This window comes from Salmo salar, chromosome ssa19, assembly GCF_905237065.1.
Source record: "Salmo salar chromosome ssa19, Ssal_v3.1, whole genome shotgun sequence".
In the NCBI taxonomy this organism is placed as follows: domain Eukaryota; kingdom Metazoa; phylum Chordata; class Actinopteri; order Salmoniformes; family Salmonidae; genus Salmo; species Salmo salar.
The window spans coordinates 48,217,147-48,233,216 of NC_059460.1; the positions used below are offsets into that span (position 1 = coordinate 48,217,147).

A 16,070-nucleotide genomic window follows, 5' to 3' on the forward strand; every position below is an offset into this window, starting at 1 on the left:
AGAGAGAAAGAATAGAGGGAGAGAGAGAGAGGAGAAAGAGAAGAGAGAGAGGGGAGAAAGAGAAGAGAGAGGAGAAAGAGAAGAGAGAGAGAGGGGAGAAAGAGAAGAGAGAGAGGGGAGAAAGAGAAGAGAGAGGGGGGAGAGAGAGAGGGGAGAGAGAGAATAGAGAGAGAGGGAGAAAGAGAATAGAGAGAGAGGGGAGAAAGAGGAGCGAGAGAGGGGAGAAAGAGGAGAGATAGAGAATAGAGAGCGAGAGAGGGGAGAAAGAGAAGAAAGAGAGAGAGAGAGAGAGAGAGAGAGAGAGAGAGAGAGAGAGAGAGAGAGAGAGAGAGAGAGAGAGAGAATAGAGAGAGAGAGAGAGAGAGAGAGAGAGAGAGAGGGGGGAGAAAGAGAAGAGAGAGAGAATAGAGAGAGGGAGAGAGAGAGAGAATAGAGAGAGAGAGGGGAGAAAGAGAAGAGAGAGCCAGATGCCAAAGCAAGGGGGATAATCTCCAACATAATAAAAACAATTAGCTATGATCTGCAATAGTAAAAGGGGGAGGTCCTGGTATGTGTTTGTCTTCCTAGACTTTTTTGTGTAGTTGCTAACGGTGTGTGTGTACCTGTGTGTGTGTGTGTACCTTCACAGCCCCTCTCCACCTGTCCGGTCGTAGCAAGGGCGTCGGCCAGCAGGTCGGGCAATCGGCCGTTGAGGTCGACGGTTGCTAGGCAACCCTGGAAGCCTTCGCGGGAGTGGACGAGCTTGGGAAGGTCACGGTACATCTCTTTAGCCACGCCCCCTACGTACAGGTCACCTATAGGAACACAGCACAGCTTGAGTGGCAGCTCCTCGCTCCATACCTGGGACTCTCTTAGCTGACAGAACTTCCCTCTGCTATAAGAGACAAGGGCTGAGAGACCCCATACATAGTATACAGATATTATGGGTACATACAGTATGTGTGTCTGTGTCTGTGTGTGAGTTTATGCGTGTGTGTTACCTTTGAGATCCAGGTTCTTGGCCCCCATAGTGGTCTGTGTAGTGACCTTGGTGTCTATCTTAACAGTGTGCAGGTTGTTGGTGTCTCTGGATATGAGGACGTTGTGCCAGTGGTTGTCATTCAGAGGAGAGTTGGAGTTGCCTTTGATCAGGTGAGCCCCGTTCCCCAGGTCGGACACGTAGTGGAGGTAGCTGGGAGGACGGAGGGAACTTTAATACATGAGTAGATAGATATCTAACTCTGACTAGTCCTTTCATCAAGTGGAATCATCTCCTCTGTTCAGTAACAGTATCGTGCCAATAGGATGTTATTTCAACGTTTAGGTAATTACCCTTTGACCAGCTCCACCACTATGAAGTCGTTTCCGTCTCCTCTGTTGTAGAGTACGAGTCCGTCAGGGGAGGTGGTTTTGAACTGGAGGAACAGGTGCATGGAGTAGTAGGCCTGGAGCGTGGGCAGGGTCACGTAGCTCGACCGTGACCTGAATGTCACCGGGTCTGCCACGATGCTCTTATAACCAATCACAGCGTTCAGCTCGCAATAGTCGATGTCACCGTTCTTACCTAGGATCGAGATGACCAAGGATGAGGTGTGTGTAGTTGTGTATGTGTAAGGTGCTGTGTTTGGGATTAGTTACTTAAAACACTAATGTATTACATATCACTCGTTACATTTAACTAAAGTAACGCGTTATATTACAATATTACATTGTGTGGAAAGTAACTTGTGTGGAAAGTAATGGGTTATATTATAATATTACATTGTGTGGAAAGTAACTTGTGTGGAAAGTAACGGGTTATATTACAATATTACATTGTGTGGAAAGTAACTTGTGTGGAAAGTAATGGGTTATATTATAATATTACATTGTGTGGAAAGTAACTTGTGTGGAAAGTAATGGGTTATATTATAATATTACATTGTGTGGAAAGTAAGGCGTTTTATAATATTACATTGTGTGGAAAGTAATGGGTTATATTATAATATTACATTGTGTGGAAAGTAACTTGTGTGGAAAGGAACGGGTTATATTACAATATTACATTGTGTGGAAAGTAACTTGTGTGGAAAGTAATGGGTTATATTATAATATTACATTGTGTGGAAAGTAATAGGTTATATTATAATATTACATTGTGTGGAAAGTAACGGGTTATTTTATAATATTACATTGTGTGGAAAGTAACTTGTGTGGAAAGTAATGGGTTATATTATAATATTACATTGTGTGGAAAGTAACGGGTTATATTATAATATTACATTGTGTGGAAAGTAACTTGTGTGGAAAGTAATGGGTTATATTATAATATTACATTGTGTGGAAAGTAATGGGTTATATTATAATATTACAACGAGCAGCGTCTGGTTTGATCAGTAGTTTCTTCATCTGTGGCGCTGCCTTGCTAGTCTACAAGTACGGCTGCTTAAGCAGTCATATCTAGTGTACAGCTAGCCTATCTTTTCATTCAAAATCTTTCTCTCGAGCCGCCAGTTCTGGTTATAGTCCGCACTTACAGGGACCCATAGAGATGTATAGAGGGCACTCTATGGGCTTTGCTATCACAGAAGCGTTCAATGGCAAAGATCAGAGACGCGCCTTCTATACATTTCTGTGGACAACAGCTGTCATGACATTTCTCCAGCCTTTCTCCGCTCGCTCGACAACTAAATGAGGAAACAAGTCGAGATCGGCTCATGGATTGTGAAAGTAAAGCACTCGTTGTTTGACACAGTAACTGTAGTAATGTTACTCAGAAAAGTAATCTGATTATATAACATGTTACCACCAACACTGGTAAGGTGTGTGTGTGAGAGGTGTGTGTACTCTGTCCTTACAGAGGTCTACATAGGGCATCCCGTTGAGGGTGAGGCCCTGCAGGTGCCCTATGAAGTTGGAAGGCACAGCAGGCATGAAGCGCTTCTCCGTCACAATGCCTGTCTCCACGTTGTGGAACTCCAGCTGGGTGTGGTCGCCTGCCATCTGACCTGGAGGGGTTAGAGGTCAGGGTTTAGGGGAGAGGTTAGCAGACCAGGGTCAAATACATTCAAACACTTGAGGTGCGCTTGATTTAGCTTCACCGGAGTGCAGGGTGAGTGGAGTTTGCACTTTTGGGACATTTTCCATTGGCTACATTGGACCAGGTCAGCTAAATACAAGACACTTGGGCTTGAATGTACTTGAGCCACGTCTGCAGGTTATGGGTTTGAGGTCAGGGGTTAAGGTTAGGACTGAAAGGTCAGGGTTGACAGGGTTGGGGGGTAGCTATGGTTACCTTCTACAGATTGCAGGTCGTCGACGGTGAGTTTGAGGCTTTTCCCACGTCGCACCACTCTGACAGTGTGCCACTCATTATCATTCAGCCCCAGCCCTGCAAAGATGGTCTCTGGACCCTTACCTACACACATTCCAGTTCGTTAATATACACACACATACACCTTACACACACCCACACGAAGGGTTAACACATGCACACATGCAGGCAGGCACGCGCTCACAAACAGACACACACATTCTCCACCATGTCTCCTGCCACAGTGTCCTACCCTATCTGACCACATGGTGGCACTAGATACTCAGCTCTGTAGCAAGAGGGACATAGAGCTGTAATACAGCCGGAGGAACTCTCTCCATCTATCTCTCTCTCTCTCCTTCCCCCTTTCTCTCTGTCCATTTCTCTCTCATTACCTCTCCATCCATCTCTCTCCTTCCCCTTCTCTCTCTCTCCATTTCCCTCTCCTTTCGTCCCTCTCTCTCTCTCCTCATTTTCTCTCTGTAGTTTCTGTTGAAGGCGATCTCTGGGGAGTGTTGTGAGTCTCTCTCCCTCACCAGGATAGACCAGAGTGTCAGTGTGTGTAGGGGGGGGGGGTTGATAAGCTATAGGAGGAATGAGAAGATGAGAGGTAAACAGCCTGACAGATTCAGCTGTGGGAAATGGCAGCACCATGACACACACACACACACACACACACACACACACACACACACACACACACACACACACACACACACACACACACACACACACATCATATTGCCACGTGTGAGGTCTCTGTGTACATGCATGTGTAGGTGAGGTATGTGTGTGTGTGAGTGTAGGTGTGATTCGTTTTCAGGAGAGGACAGAGGGCTCCCCTGAGGAGTCTCAGCTGTGCTCTGGGCACAAATATCTCATCCCGTTACCATGGATCACTGCCTGAGATTGGTGGTTTTTTGTGTGTGTGTGTGTGTGTGTGTGTGACCGCACACTGTTGGGGTGAATGGGCTGATGTGAGAATGAGGCAGTGATCCATGCCAACCTGAGAACAGCCAGGACACACACACGCACATGTACACACACATGTACACACACACACACACACACACACACACACACACACACACACACACACACACACACACACACACACACACACACACACACACACACACACACACACACACACACACACACACACAGGACATGAAATATGGTCATGGAAGAGTGACTAATTTGCGGAACAAATTGTCTATAGATGGAACATATACAAATGAAATGTATGTAATATTGTCTTTACTGAGTTGTACGAACTCTTGTCATGTTTAATAATCAACTCCTAATATTAAGCTTTTTCAATAGCAGTTTGGTTTTTACTCCAAATGGCTGATAATAACTCAGGATCATTAGAAAATCTGAATAAAACCTTTTACGGTTTCTATGCTTCTAAAAAGCATTATGTTACATACTGCCGATAGACATAGACAAGTTGTCTAGTTATGTTCCCATGGCAACACCTCCCTTTGTCAGTACCAGGATGCCGACACACAGAGCTCACCTCACCACAGCCTACAGACAAACACACACGCAGAGCTCACCTCACCACAGCCTACAGACAAACACACACACAGAGCTCACCTCACCACAGCCTACAGACAAACACACACACAGAGCTCACCTCACCACAGCCTACAGACAAACACACACACAGAGCTCACCTCACCACAGCCTACAGACAAACACACACACAGAGCTCACCTCACCACAGCCTACAGACAAACACACACACAGAGCTCACCTCACCACAGCCTACAGACAAACAAAGCACTCAGAGGGAGGGAGGGGTGGATGGATGGATGGAGGGAGGGAGGGAGGGAGGGAGGGAGGAAGGAAGGGAAGAAAAAGGATGGAGGGATAGAGTATCTTTTACTTTCAGCATGAAGGAGACATAATTATCTGGAAGCCCTGAGAAGCTTTCAGTCCATCCCCGTGACGGAACTCCACCCCCCCACACTCCTCTGTACACCTCTCTCTCTCTCGTTCTCTTTTTCCTTGGTTCTTCTCGCTCTTCCCTGTGTACCTCACCCCTTTTCCTGTTCCCCCTCTCACCTCATTCACTAACACCCTCCCTTTTCCTGTTCCCCCTCTCACCTCATTCACTAACACCCTCCCTTTTCCTGTTCCCCCTCTCACCTCATTCACTAACACCCTCCCTTTTCCTGTTCCCCCTCTCACCTCATTCACTAACACCCTCCCTTTTCCTGTTCCCCCTCTCACCTCATTCACTAACACCCCCCCTTTTCCTGTTCCCCCTCTCACCTCATTCACTAACACCCTCCCTTTTCCTGTTCCCCCTCTCACCTCATTCACTAACACCCTCCCTTTTCCTGTTCCCCCTCTCACCTCATTCACTAACACCCTCCCTTTTCCTGTTCCCCCTCTCACCTCATTCACTAACACCCTCCCTTTTCCTGTTCCCCCTCTCACCTCATTCACTAACACCCCCCCTTTTCCTGTTCCCCCTCTCACCTCATTCACTAACACCCTCCCTTTTCCTGTTCCCCCTCTCACCTCATTCACTAACACCCCCCCCTTTTCCTGTTCCCCCTCTCACCTCATTCACTAACACCCCCCCCCTTTCCTGTTCCCCCTCTCACCTCATTCACTAACACCCTCCCTTTTCCTGTTCCCCCTCTCACCTCATTCACTAACACCCCCCCCTTTTCCTGTTCCCCCTCTCACCTCATTCACTAACACCCTCCCTTTTCCTGTTCCCCCTCTCACCTCATTCACTAACACCCTCCCTTTTCCTGTTCCCCCTCTCACCTCATTCACTAACACCCCCCCTTTTCCTGTTCCCCCTCTCACCTCATTCACTAACACCCCCCCTTTTTTCCTGTTACCCCTCTCACCTCATTCACTAACACCCCCCCTTTTTCCTGTTCCCCCTCTCACCTCATTCACTAACACCCCCCTTTTCCTGTTCCCCCTCTCACCTCATTCACTAACACCCCCCCTTTTCCTGTTCCCCCTCTCACCTCATTCACTAACACCCCCCTTTTCCCTGTTCCCCCTCTCACCTCATTCACTAACACCCCCCTTTTCCTGTTACCCCTCTCACCTCATTCACTAACACCCCCCCTTTTCCTGTTCCCCCTCTCACCTCATTCACTAACACCCCCCCTTTTCCTGTTCCCCCTCTCACCTCATTCACTAACACCCCCCCTTTTCCTGTTCCCCCTCTCACCTCACCCCCGCCCCCCTTTTCCTCACTCTCTACATTATCTCTAAAATGGCTGCCTTAATAACCCTGGACTCTAGCAGAATCAAACACACAGTCACACACACACACAGAGGTAGTGTGAGATGGAGCGTGACTTACTGGCAGTACAGTTAATCCTGATACAGTCTGGAGGGAGAGCAGAGCAGAGGGTTAACACTGCACAAACGAACAACTCCACGCGCTGGGGACAAACACACCAACACACTCCACACACACACCTCGCTGAGAACACACACTCTCCCCGCCTTCTGAGGGCAAGCTGGGAGGGGGTTATTGGCCAACCAAAACAGAGGATAGGGCTTTCTGCTATCTGCTCTGAGCGAATGACATGGTAGCACTGAGAATCCAGCAAATAAGATTGATGAATCTCTGAATTGTCTTGCTCTGTAATTGGCTGAGGGAGAGCGAGAGGTCTCAGTGTAACCTGTGTGTCATTGGCTACTCTGGTCAGAGTGACAGCCTCCGTGACCATAACATCCATAATATCAGGACACTGAGGTGGGCGTGGCCCCATATTTCTGTCACCTAGCAACAGAGCACCAAATCCCGCCCCTGGTGGAGCAGAGGAACATGGGAGGTCAGAGGTCATGGTTCCCATAATACCTCAGTGTGTCGGGTGTTGTCAACCACAGCAGAGACGCAGATGCTACAGCCAGAGACCAACACACACCCCTGCATCTATTGCTGAGTGTGTGTGTGTGCGTGTGTGTCTCTGTGTGTGTGTGTGTTCTGTGTGTATTTGTGTGTGTGCGTGTGTAGGGGTGCAGTGGTCATCTGGGAGTGAGCAGGGAATGCAGCCTCGGACCGGGAGTACCAACCCTCTGTTCAACAATACACACACCAAACATATATTACAATACAACAATGTAAGTGTGTGTGTGTGTGTGTGTGTGTGTGTGTGTGTGTGTGTGTGTGTGTGTGTGTGTGTGTGTGTGTGTGTGTGTGTGTGTGTGTGTGTAATAGCAGATCTGGGTTTAGCTCAATGTACATGTGCTCTGCTCTCAGGTTATGTTTGAGTGTGTTTGGGTATAGGCCTACTGTGTGCTTAGGTTTACAGAGTGTGGGTATAGGCCTACTGTGTACTTAGGTTTACAGAGTGTGGGTATAGGCCTACTGTGTGCTTAGGTTTACAGTGGTTGGGTATAGGCCTACTGTGTACTTAGGTTTACAGAGTGTGGGTATAGGCCTACTGTGTGCTTAGGTTTACAGTGTTTGGGTATAAGCCTACTGTGTGCTTAGGTTTACAGTGGTTGGGTATAGGCCTACTGTGTGCTTAGGTTTACAGTGTTTGGGTATAGGCCTACTGTGTGCTTAGGTTTACAGTGTTTGGGTATAGGTCTACTGTGTACTTAGGTTTACAGTGTGTGGGTATAGGCCTACTGTGTGCTTAGGTTTACAGTGTTTGGGTATAGGCCTACTGTGTGCTTAGGTTTACAGTGTGTGGGTATAGGTCTACTGTGTGCTTAGGTTTACAGTGTTTGGGTATAGGCCTACTGTGTGCTTAGGTTTACAGTGTTTGGGTATAGGCCTACTGTGTGCTTAGGTTTACAGTGTTTGGGTATAGGCCTACTGTGTGCTTAGGTTTACAGTGTTTGGGTATAGGCCTACTGTGTGCTTAGGTTTACAGTGTTTGGGTATAGGCCTACTGTGTACTTAGGTTTACAGTGTGTGGGTATAGGTCTACTGTGTGCTTAGGTTTACAGTGTTTGGGTATAGGCCTACTGTGTACTTAGGTTTACAGAGTGTGGGTATAGGCCTACTGTGTGCTTAGGTTTACAGTGTTTGGGTATAGGCCTACTGTGTGCTTAGGTTTACAGTGTGTGGGTTTAGGTCTACTGTGTGCTTAGGTTTACAGTGTTTGGGTATAGGCCTACTGTGTGCTTAGGTTTACAGTGTTTGGGTATAGGCCTACTGTGTGCTTAGGTTTACAGTGTTTGGGTATAGGCCTACTGTGTGCTTAGGTTTACAGTGTTTGGGTATATGCCTACTGTGTGGTTAGGTTTACAGTGTGTGGGTATAGGTCTACTGTGTACTTAGGTTTACAGTGTTTGGGTATAGGCCTACTGTGTGCTTAGGTTTACAGTGTGTGGGTATAGGCCTACTGTGTACTTAGGTTTACAGTGTTTGGGTATAGGCCTACTGTGTGCTTAGGTTTACAGTGTGTGGGTATAGTCCTACTGTGTGCTTAGGTTTACAGTGTTTGGGTATAGGCCTACTGTGTGCTTAGGTTTACAGTGTTTGGGTATAGGCCTACTGTGTACTTAGGTTTACAGTGTGTGGGTATAGGCCTACTGTGTACTTAGGTTTACAGTGTTTGGGTATAGGCCTACTGTGTACTTAGGTTTACAGTGTTTGGGTATAGGCCTACTGTGTACTTAGGTTTACAGTGTGTGGGTATAGGCCTACTGTGTACTTAGGTTTACAGTGTTTGGGTATAGGCCTACTGTGTACTTAGGTTTACAGTGTTTGGGTATAGGCCTACTGTGTACTTAGGTTTACAGTGTGTGGGTATAGGCCTACTGTGTGCTTAGGTTTACAGTGTATGGGTATAGGCCTACTGTGTGCTTAGGTTTACAGTGTTTGGGTATAGTTCTACTGTGTACTTAGGTTTACAGTGTTTGGGTATAGGTCTACTGTGTGCTTAGGTTTACAGTGTTTTGGTAAAGGCCTACTGTGTGCTTAGGTTTACAGTGTTTGGGTATAGGCCTACTGTGTACTTAGGTTTACATAGTGTGGGTATAGGCCTACTGTGTGCTTAGGTTTACAGTGTTTGGGTATAGGCCTACTGTGTACTTAGGTTTACAGTGTTTTGGTATAGGCCTACTGTGTACTCAGGTTTACAGAGTGTGGGTATAGGCCTACTGTGTGTGTGTACTTAGGTTGACAGTGTATGTGTGTGTAACTAGGTTGACAGTGTATGTGTGTGTAACTAGGTTGACAGTGTATGTGTGTGTGTACCTAGGTTGACAGTGTATGTGTGTGTGTACCTAGGTTGACAGTGTATGTGTGTGTGTACCTAGGTTGACAGTGTATGTGTGTGTGTGTACCTAGGTTGACAGTGTATGTGTGTGTGTAACTAGGTTGACAGTGTGTGTGTGTGTACCTAGGTTGACAGTGTATGTGTGTGTAACTAGGTTGACAGTGTATGTGTGTGTAACTAGGTTGACAGTGTATGTGTGTGTGTAACTAGGTTGACAGTGTATATGTGTGTGTAACTAGGTTGACAGTGTATATGTGTGTGTAACTAGGTTGACAGTGTATGTGTGTGTGTAACTAGGTTGACAGTGTATGTGTGTGTACCTAGGTTGACAGTGTATGTGTGTGTGTAACTAGGTTGACAGTGTATATGTGTGTGTAACTAGGTTGACAGTGTATGTGTGTGTGTAACTAGGTTGACAGTGTATGTGTGTGTAACTAGGTTGACAGTGTATGTGTGTGTAACTAGGTTGACAGTGTATGTGTGTGTGTACCTAGGTTGACAGTGTATGTGTGTGTGTACCTAGGTTGACAGTGTATGTGTGTGTGTACCTAGGTTGACAGTGTATGTGTGTGTGTACCTAGGTTGACAGTGTATGTGTGTGTGTACCTAGGTTGACAGTGTGTGTGTGTGTGTGTGTGTAACTAGGTTGACAGTGTATATGTGTGTGTAACTAGGTTGACAGTGTATGTGTGTGTGTAACTAGGTTGACAGTGTATGTGTGTGTGTAACTAGGTTGACAGTGTATGTGTGTGTAACTAGGTTGACAGTGTATGTGTGTGTACCTAGGTTGACAGTGTATGTGTGTGTACCTAGGTTGACAGTGTATGTGTGTGTAACTAGGTTGACAGTGTATGTGTGTGTGTACCTAGGTTGACAGTGTATGTGTGTGTGTACCTAGGTTGACAGTGTATGTGTGTGTGTAACTAGGTTGACAGTGTATGTGTGTGTGTAACTAGGTTGACAGTGTATGTGTGTGTGTACCTAGGTTGACAGTGTATGTGTGTGTACCTAGGTTGACAGTGTATGTGTGTGTGTACCTAGGTTGACAGTGTATGTGTGTGTGTACCTAGGTTGACAGTGTATGTGTGTGTGTACCTAGGTTGACAGTGTATGTGTGTGTGTACCTAGGTTGACAGTGTATGTGTGTGTACCTAGGTTGACAGTGTATGTGTGTGTGTACCTAGGTTGACAGTGTATGTGTGTGTACCTAGGTTGACAGTGTATGTGTGTGTGTACCTAGGTTGACAGTGTATGTGTGTGTGTACCTAGGTTGACAGTGTTTGTATGTGTGTACCTAGGTTGACAGTGTTTGTATGTGTGTACCTAGGTTGACAGTGTTTGTATGTGTGTACCTAGGTTGACAGTGTATGTGTGTGTGTACCTAGGTTGACAGTGTATGTGTGTGTAACTAGGTTGACAGTGTATGTGTGTGTACCTAGGTTGACAGTGTATGTGTGTGTGTACCTAGGTTGACAGTGTATGTGTGTGTAACTAGGTTGACAGTGTATGTGTGTGTGTACCTAGGTTGACAGTGTATGTGTGTGTAACTAGGTTGACAGTGTATGTGTGTGTGTACCTAGGTTGACAGTGAGTCGGACACGACCACCATCCAGCTCCAGTCGGAGCGTGTCGGCTGAGTTCCGTGATGTTGTTGCCATGAGAACACCGTAGGCCCGCTGGGAGCGAAACCGTAGCGACACATCCTCTGCTTCGGTGTGCATCGATACGGGCAACTGGACCTTCATGAACTTACTACCATCATAGGATAGGATGGTCGCATCTAGAGGGGGGAGGAGGGGAAGATGTTAATATCAGGCAGTGACCAGAAAAGACCAGTCCAGTCCAGAGCAGTCCAGACCAGAGCAGTCCAGACCAGAGCAGTCCAGACCAGTCCAGACCAGAGCAGTCCAGACCAGAGCAGTCCAGTCCAGACCAGAGCAGTCCAGACCAGAGCAGTCCAGTCCAGAGAAGTCCAGACCAGTCCAGACCAGAGCAGTCCAGACCAGTCCAGACCAGAGCAGTCTAGAGCAGTCCAGTCCAGCCCAGTCCAGAGAAGTCCAGACCAGTCCAGAGAAGTCCAGACCAGTCCAGACCAGTCCAGATGAGACCACATCAAAGCAGATCAAACCAGTGTCTCCAGTTTGACTTAAATTCCAGAAAATATTCAATTCAAAGCTGTTTTCCGCTGAGAGAGAGATGGTTCTATATTTGTTCCTCTGCCTCTACCTTTCTCTGGTCCTTCAATCCTCTTTCTCGCTCTCTCGCTCTCGCTCTCTCTCTCTCGCTCTCTCTCTCTCGCTCTCTCTCTCGCTCTCTCTCTCGCTCTCTCTCTCTCTCTCTCTCTCTCTTGCTCTCTCTCTGTGTGGGATACCGTTGGAGGCAAAAACAAGAGAACAGGAAGAGAGAGGTCTCATGAATACTGATGAGCTCAGTGTGTGTGTGTGAATAAGTGAGTGCATTTCAGAGGGAACAGAAGAGTGCTCAGTAAAGCGAGCAAGGAGGGAACGAAGGAGATATAGGGAGAAGGAGAGATAGGATAGATAGGGAGAAGGGGAGAGAGAGGGAGAAGGAGAGAGAGGAAGGAGAGATAGGGAGGGAGAAAGAGAGAGGAAGAGCGGGTGAAAAGCTAAAATGCTAATGAATCCTCATTAACTGGGAGGTTAGCCTGTTACATCATGATAACATAACTAACACCCACACAAACGCACACGTTTGAGTAATTTCTTAACAGCTGACTAAATTAAATGAGAAAATGTTGCTTCAGCAGAACACCTGAAAGAAAGAGAGAGCGAGAGAGAGGGGGGAAAGAGAGAGAAAGAGGGGGGTAGAGAGAAAGAGAGATGAGGAGAGAGCGAGAGGGGGAGAGAGAGAAAGAGGGGGTGTAGAGAGAGGGGGGAGGGGGTTCTGTACGTTAACACTAGTAGCTTATTACCTAAAATGTATCAATTGAAAGTGTGGGTTCACAGCTCCAATCCAGATGTTGTTGGTCATTACTGAGACGTAGTTATGAAAGAGAGTTTTGAACACTGATGTTAACCTGTCCGTTTCTAACTTTTTCAGGCAAGACAGATCTTCCAAAGGTGGTGGAGTGGCAATCTTTACCAAGGATCACCTTCAGTGCTCTGTTGTCTCTACCAAGTCCACCAAACAATTTGATTTGCTGGTTTTAAGCATTAAACTTTCAAATAGCTCTTTGTTGACTGTTGCTGGGTGTTATCGTCCACCATCAGCACCAGCCTGTACCCTACCTGCCCTAAGCTCTCCCCTGGCCCCTTACACTAAGTCTGAATTCCTTACACTAAGTCTGAATTTGTCCTGCTTGGTGACCTAAACTGGGACATGCTAAAAACACCTGACCAAGTCCTAAAGCAATAGGACTCCCTAAATCTATCTCAGATTATTACCAGTCCCACAAGGTATGACGCCAAACACCCAGAAAAGGCTACTCTCCTTGATGTTATCCTCACAAAGACACTTGCTAAAAAACTTTAATGAGCAAGCCTTCCTTCATAACCTGGCCTCTGTAAATTGGTATTGAATCAGCTCTGTCGAAGACGCTTGGACTTTCTTTTTTGATATTTTCAGTGGTATTGTTAACATGCACACCCCCATAAAGAAAATGAGAATGAAAAACAGGTTCAGTCCCTGGTTTGACTGTGATCTGGCAGAGTTATTCCACCTCAAGAACATAATTTGGCGAAAGGCTCGGTACACAAATACTCAGAAATAAGTGTGCTCAGGCTGTCCGGAAGGCCAAAGTTAGTTCCTTTAAGGAGCAGTTCTCTCTCTGTGGGTGTAACCCCAAGAAGTTCTGGAAAACGGTTAAAGACCTGGAGAATAAACCCTCCTCATCACAGCTGCCCATCTCCCTTAATGTTGATGATGTGGTTGTTACTGACAAGACGCGTATGGCTGAGCTATTTAATCACCACTTCATTAAATCAGGATTCCTATTTGACTCAGCCATGCCTACTTGCCCGTCCAACATTTTCTCACCTCCCAGCACTTATAGTGCGACTAGCCCCGATCCTGTTTTCTCCCTGCCCCGCTACAAAGTTTCTCCCTGCAGACAGTCACTGAGTCTGAGGTGCTAAAGGAGCTCCTTAAACTTGACCCCCAAAAAACTATCTGGGTCAGATGGTTTAGACCCTTTCTTCTTTAAGGTTGCAGCCCCTATCATCACCAAGCCTTCCTCTGACCTTTTTAACCTGTCTCTCCTCTTTGGGGAGGTTCCCATTGCTTGGAAGGCAGCCACGGTGTGTCCTTTATTTAAAGGGGGAGATCAAGCTGATCATAACTGTTATAGCCATATTTCTATTTTGCTCTGTTTATCAAAAGTGTTGGAAAAACTTGTCAATAATAAACTGACTGGCTTTCTTGATGTCTATAGTATTCTCTCGGATATGCAATCTGATTTCCGCTCAGGTTATGTATGTGTCACTACAACATTAAAGATCCTCAATGATGTCACCATTGCCCTTGATTCTAAGCAATGTTGTGCTGCTATTTATATTTACTCGGCCAAAGCTTTTGATATGGTAGACCATTCCATTCTAGTGGGTTGGTATTGGTGTATTGGTGTCTCTGAGGTGTCTTTGGCCTGGTTTGCTAACTACTGCTCTCAAAGAGTGCAGTGTAGAAAGTCAGAACATCTGCTGTCTCAGCCACTGCCTGTCATCAAGGGAGTACCCCAAGGCTCGATCCTAGGTCCCACGCTCTCCTCAATTTACATCAACAACATAGCTCAGGCAGTAGGAAGCTCTCTCATCCATTTATTTATATATATTTATATGCAGATGATAGTCTTATACTCAGCTGGCCCCTCCCTTTTGTGTTAAATGCTCTAAAACAAACTTTCTCTGCCCTTAACCTTGTTCTGAACACCTACCAAACAAATGTCATGTGGTTTGGTAAGAAGAATTCCCCTCTCCCCACAGGTGTGATTACTACCTCTGAGGTTCTAGAACTTGAGGTAGTCACCTTATACAAGTACTTGGGAGTATGGCGGGACGGTACACTGTCCTTCTCTCAGCACATATCCAAGCTGTAGTCTAAGGTGAAATCTAGACTTGGTTTCCTCTATCGCAATCGCTCCTCTTTCACCCCAGCTGCCAAACGAACCCTGATTCAGATGACCTTCCTACCCATGCTAGAGTACAGAGACATAATTTATAGATCGGCAGGTAAGAGTGCTCTCGAGTGGCTGGATGTTCTTTACCATTCGGCTTTCAGATTTGCCACCAATGCTCCTTATAGGACACATCACTGCACTCTGTACTCCTCTGTAAACTGGTCATCTCTGTATACCTGTCGCAAGACCCACTGGTTGATGCTTATTTATAAAACCCTCTTAGGCCTCACTCCCTCCTATCTGAGATATCTACTGCAGCCCTCATTCAACACCCGTTCTGCCAGTCACATTCTGTTAAAGGTCCCCAAAGCACAAACATCACTGGGTCGCTCCTCTTTTCAGTTCGCTGCAGCTAGCGACTGGAACTCAAATTGGACAGTTTTATCTCAATCTCTTCATTCAAAGACTCAATCATGGACACTCTTACTGACAGTTGTGGCTCCTTCGCGTGATGTATTGTTGTCTCTACTTAATTGACCTTTGTGCTGTTGTCCGTGCCCAATAATGTTTGTACCATGTTTGTGCTGCCACAATGTTGTGTTGCTACCATGCTGTTGTTATGTTGTGTTGCTACCATGCTGTGTTGTCATGTGTTGCTGCCTTGCTGTGTTGTTGTCTTAGGTCTCTCTTTATGTAGTGTTGTGGTGTCTCTCGTCGTGATGTGTGTTTTGTCCTATATTTATATTGTATTTATTTTAGATTTTTAATCCCAGCCGCCGTCCCCGCAGGAGGCCTTTTGCCTTTTGGTATGTCGTCATTGTAAATAACAATTTGTTCTTAGCTGACTTGCCTAGTTAAATGAAGGTTAAATAAAGAGAGAGAGAGAGAGAGAGAGAATGAGAGAGGGGGGGTAGAGAGAGTTAATTTTATTGTTTATTTCACTTTTGTTAATTATCTATTTCACTTGCTTTGGCAATGATAACATGTTTCCCATGCCAATAAAGCCCTTGAATTGAATTGAGAGAGAGAGAGGGAGAAAAATAGAGAAAGAGGGGGGTAGAGAGAGAGAGAGAGAGAGTGAAAGAGGGGGGTAGAGAGGGAGGGAGAGAGAGCGAAAGAGGGGGGTAGAGAGGGAGCGAGAGAGAGATGGGAGATGGAGAAGGAGGGATGCTGATGAAGGCAGTAAGTGTGATACGTGTCCTTGTGACGACTGCTCTGGAATAAAACTGAAGAAACAAACAGATCTGAGAGAATATTTGGAACAAAAAGAGAGAGGGAAGGATGGATGGAGAGAGATGGGAGAGAGAATGAGAGAGGTAAAACCACAGGTAGAAGGTGGGAGCAATCACTCTCTCCAACTGTTTCTCCATCTGTCCATCCTTCTACTGAACCACCAGTTACTGAGGCTGATTCTCTCTCTCTCTCTCTCTCTCTCTCTCTCTCTCTCTCTCTCTCTCTCACACAAATTGTTCAATTTTAATCTCCCTATAGAGGACAGATC

General features: G+C 46.2%; 1 protein-coding gene across 20 annotated transcripts in view; it reads right to left on the reverse strand.

The window, feature by feature from the left end:
* The window catches only part of LOC106578942 (neurexin-1a), a 135,190-nt gene that overhangs the window by 65,934 nt on the left and 53,186 nt on the right, over positions 1-16,070 (reverse strand). For 7 of the 20 annotated variants that reach the window (XM_014158245.2, XM_045702399.1, XM_045702404.1 and 4 more), the window contains 7 exons: positions 11,075-11,278; positions 6,618-6,644; positions 3,254-3,376; positions 2,817-2,966; positions 1,312-1,543; positions 981-1,171; positions 621-794 (listed from right to left, as the gene is read on the reverse strand). In XM_014158245.2, coding sequence (XP_014013720.2) covers positions 621-794; positions 981-1,171; positions 1,312-1,543; positions 2,817-2,966; positions 3,254-3,376; positions 6,618-6,644; positions 11,075-11,278 — 1,101 coding nt within the window. Of the gene's footprint in view, positions 1-602; positions 795-980; positions 1,172-1,311; positions 1,544-2,816; positions 2,967-3,253; positions 3,377-6,617; positions 6,645-11,074; positions 11,279-16,070 lie in introns of all 20 variants that reach the window. The other 13 variants (XM_045702396.1, XM_045702405.1, XM_045702397.1 and 10 more) reach the window with 3 other exon arrangements.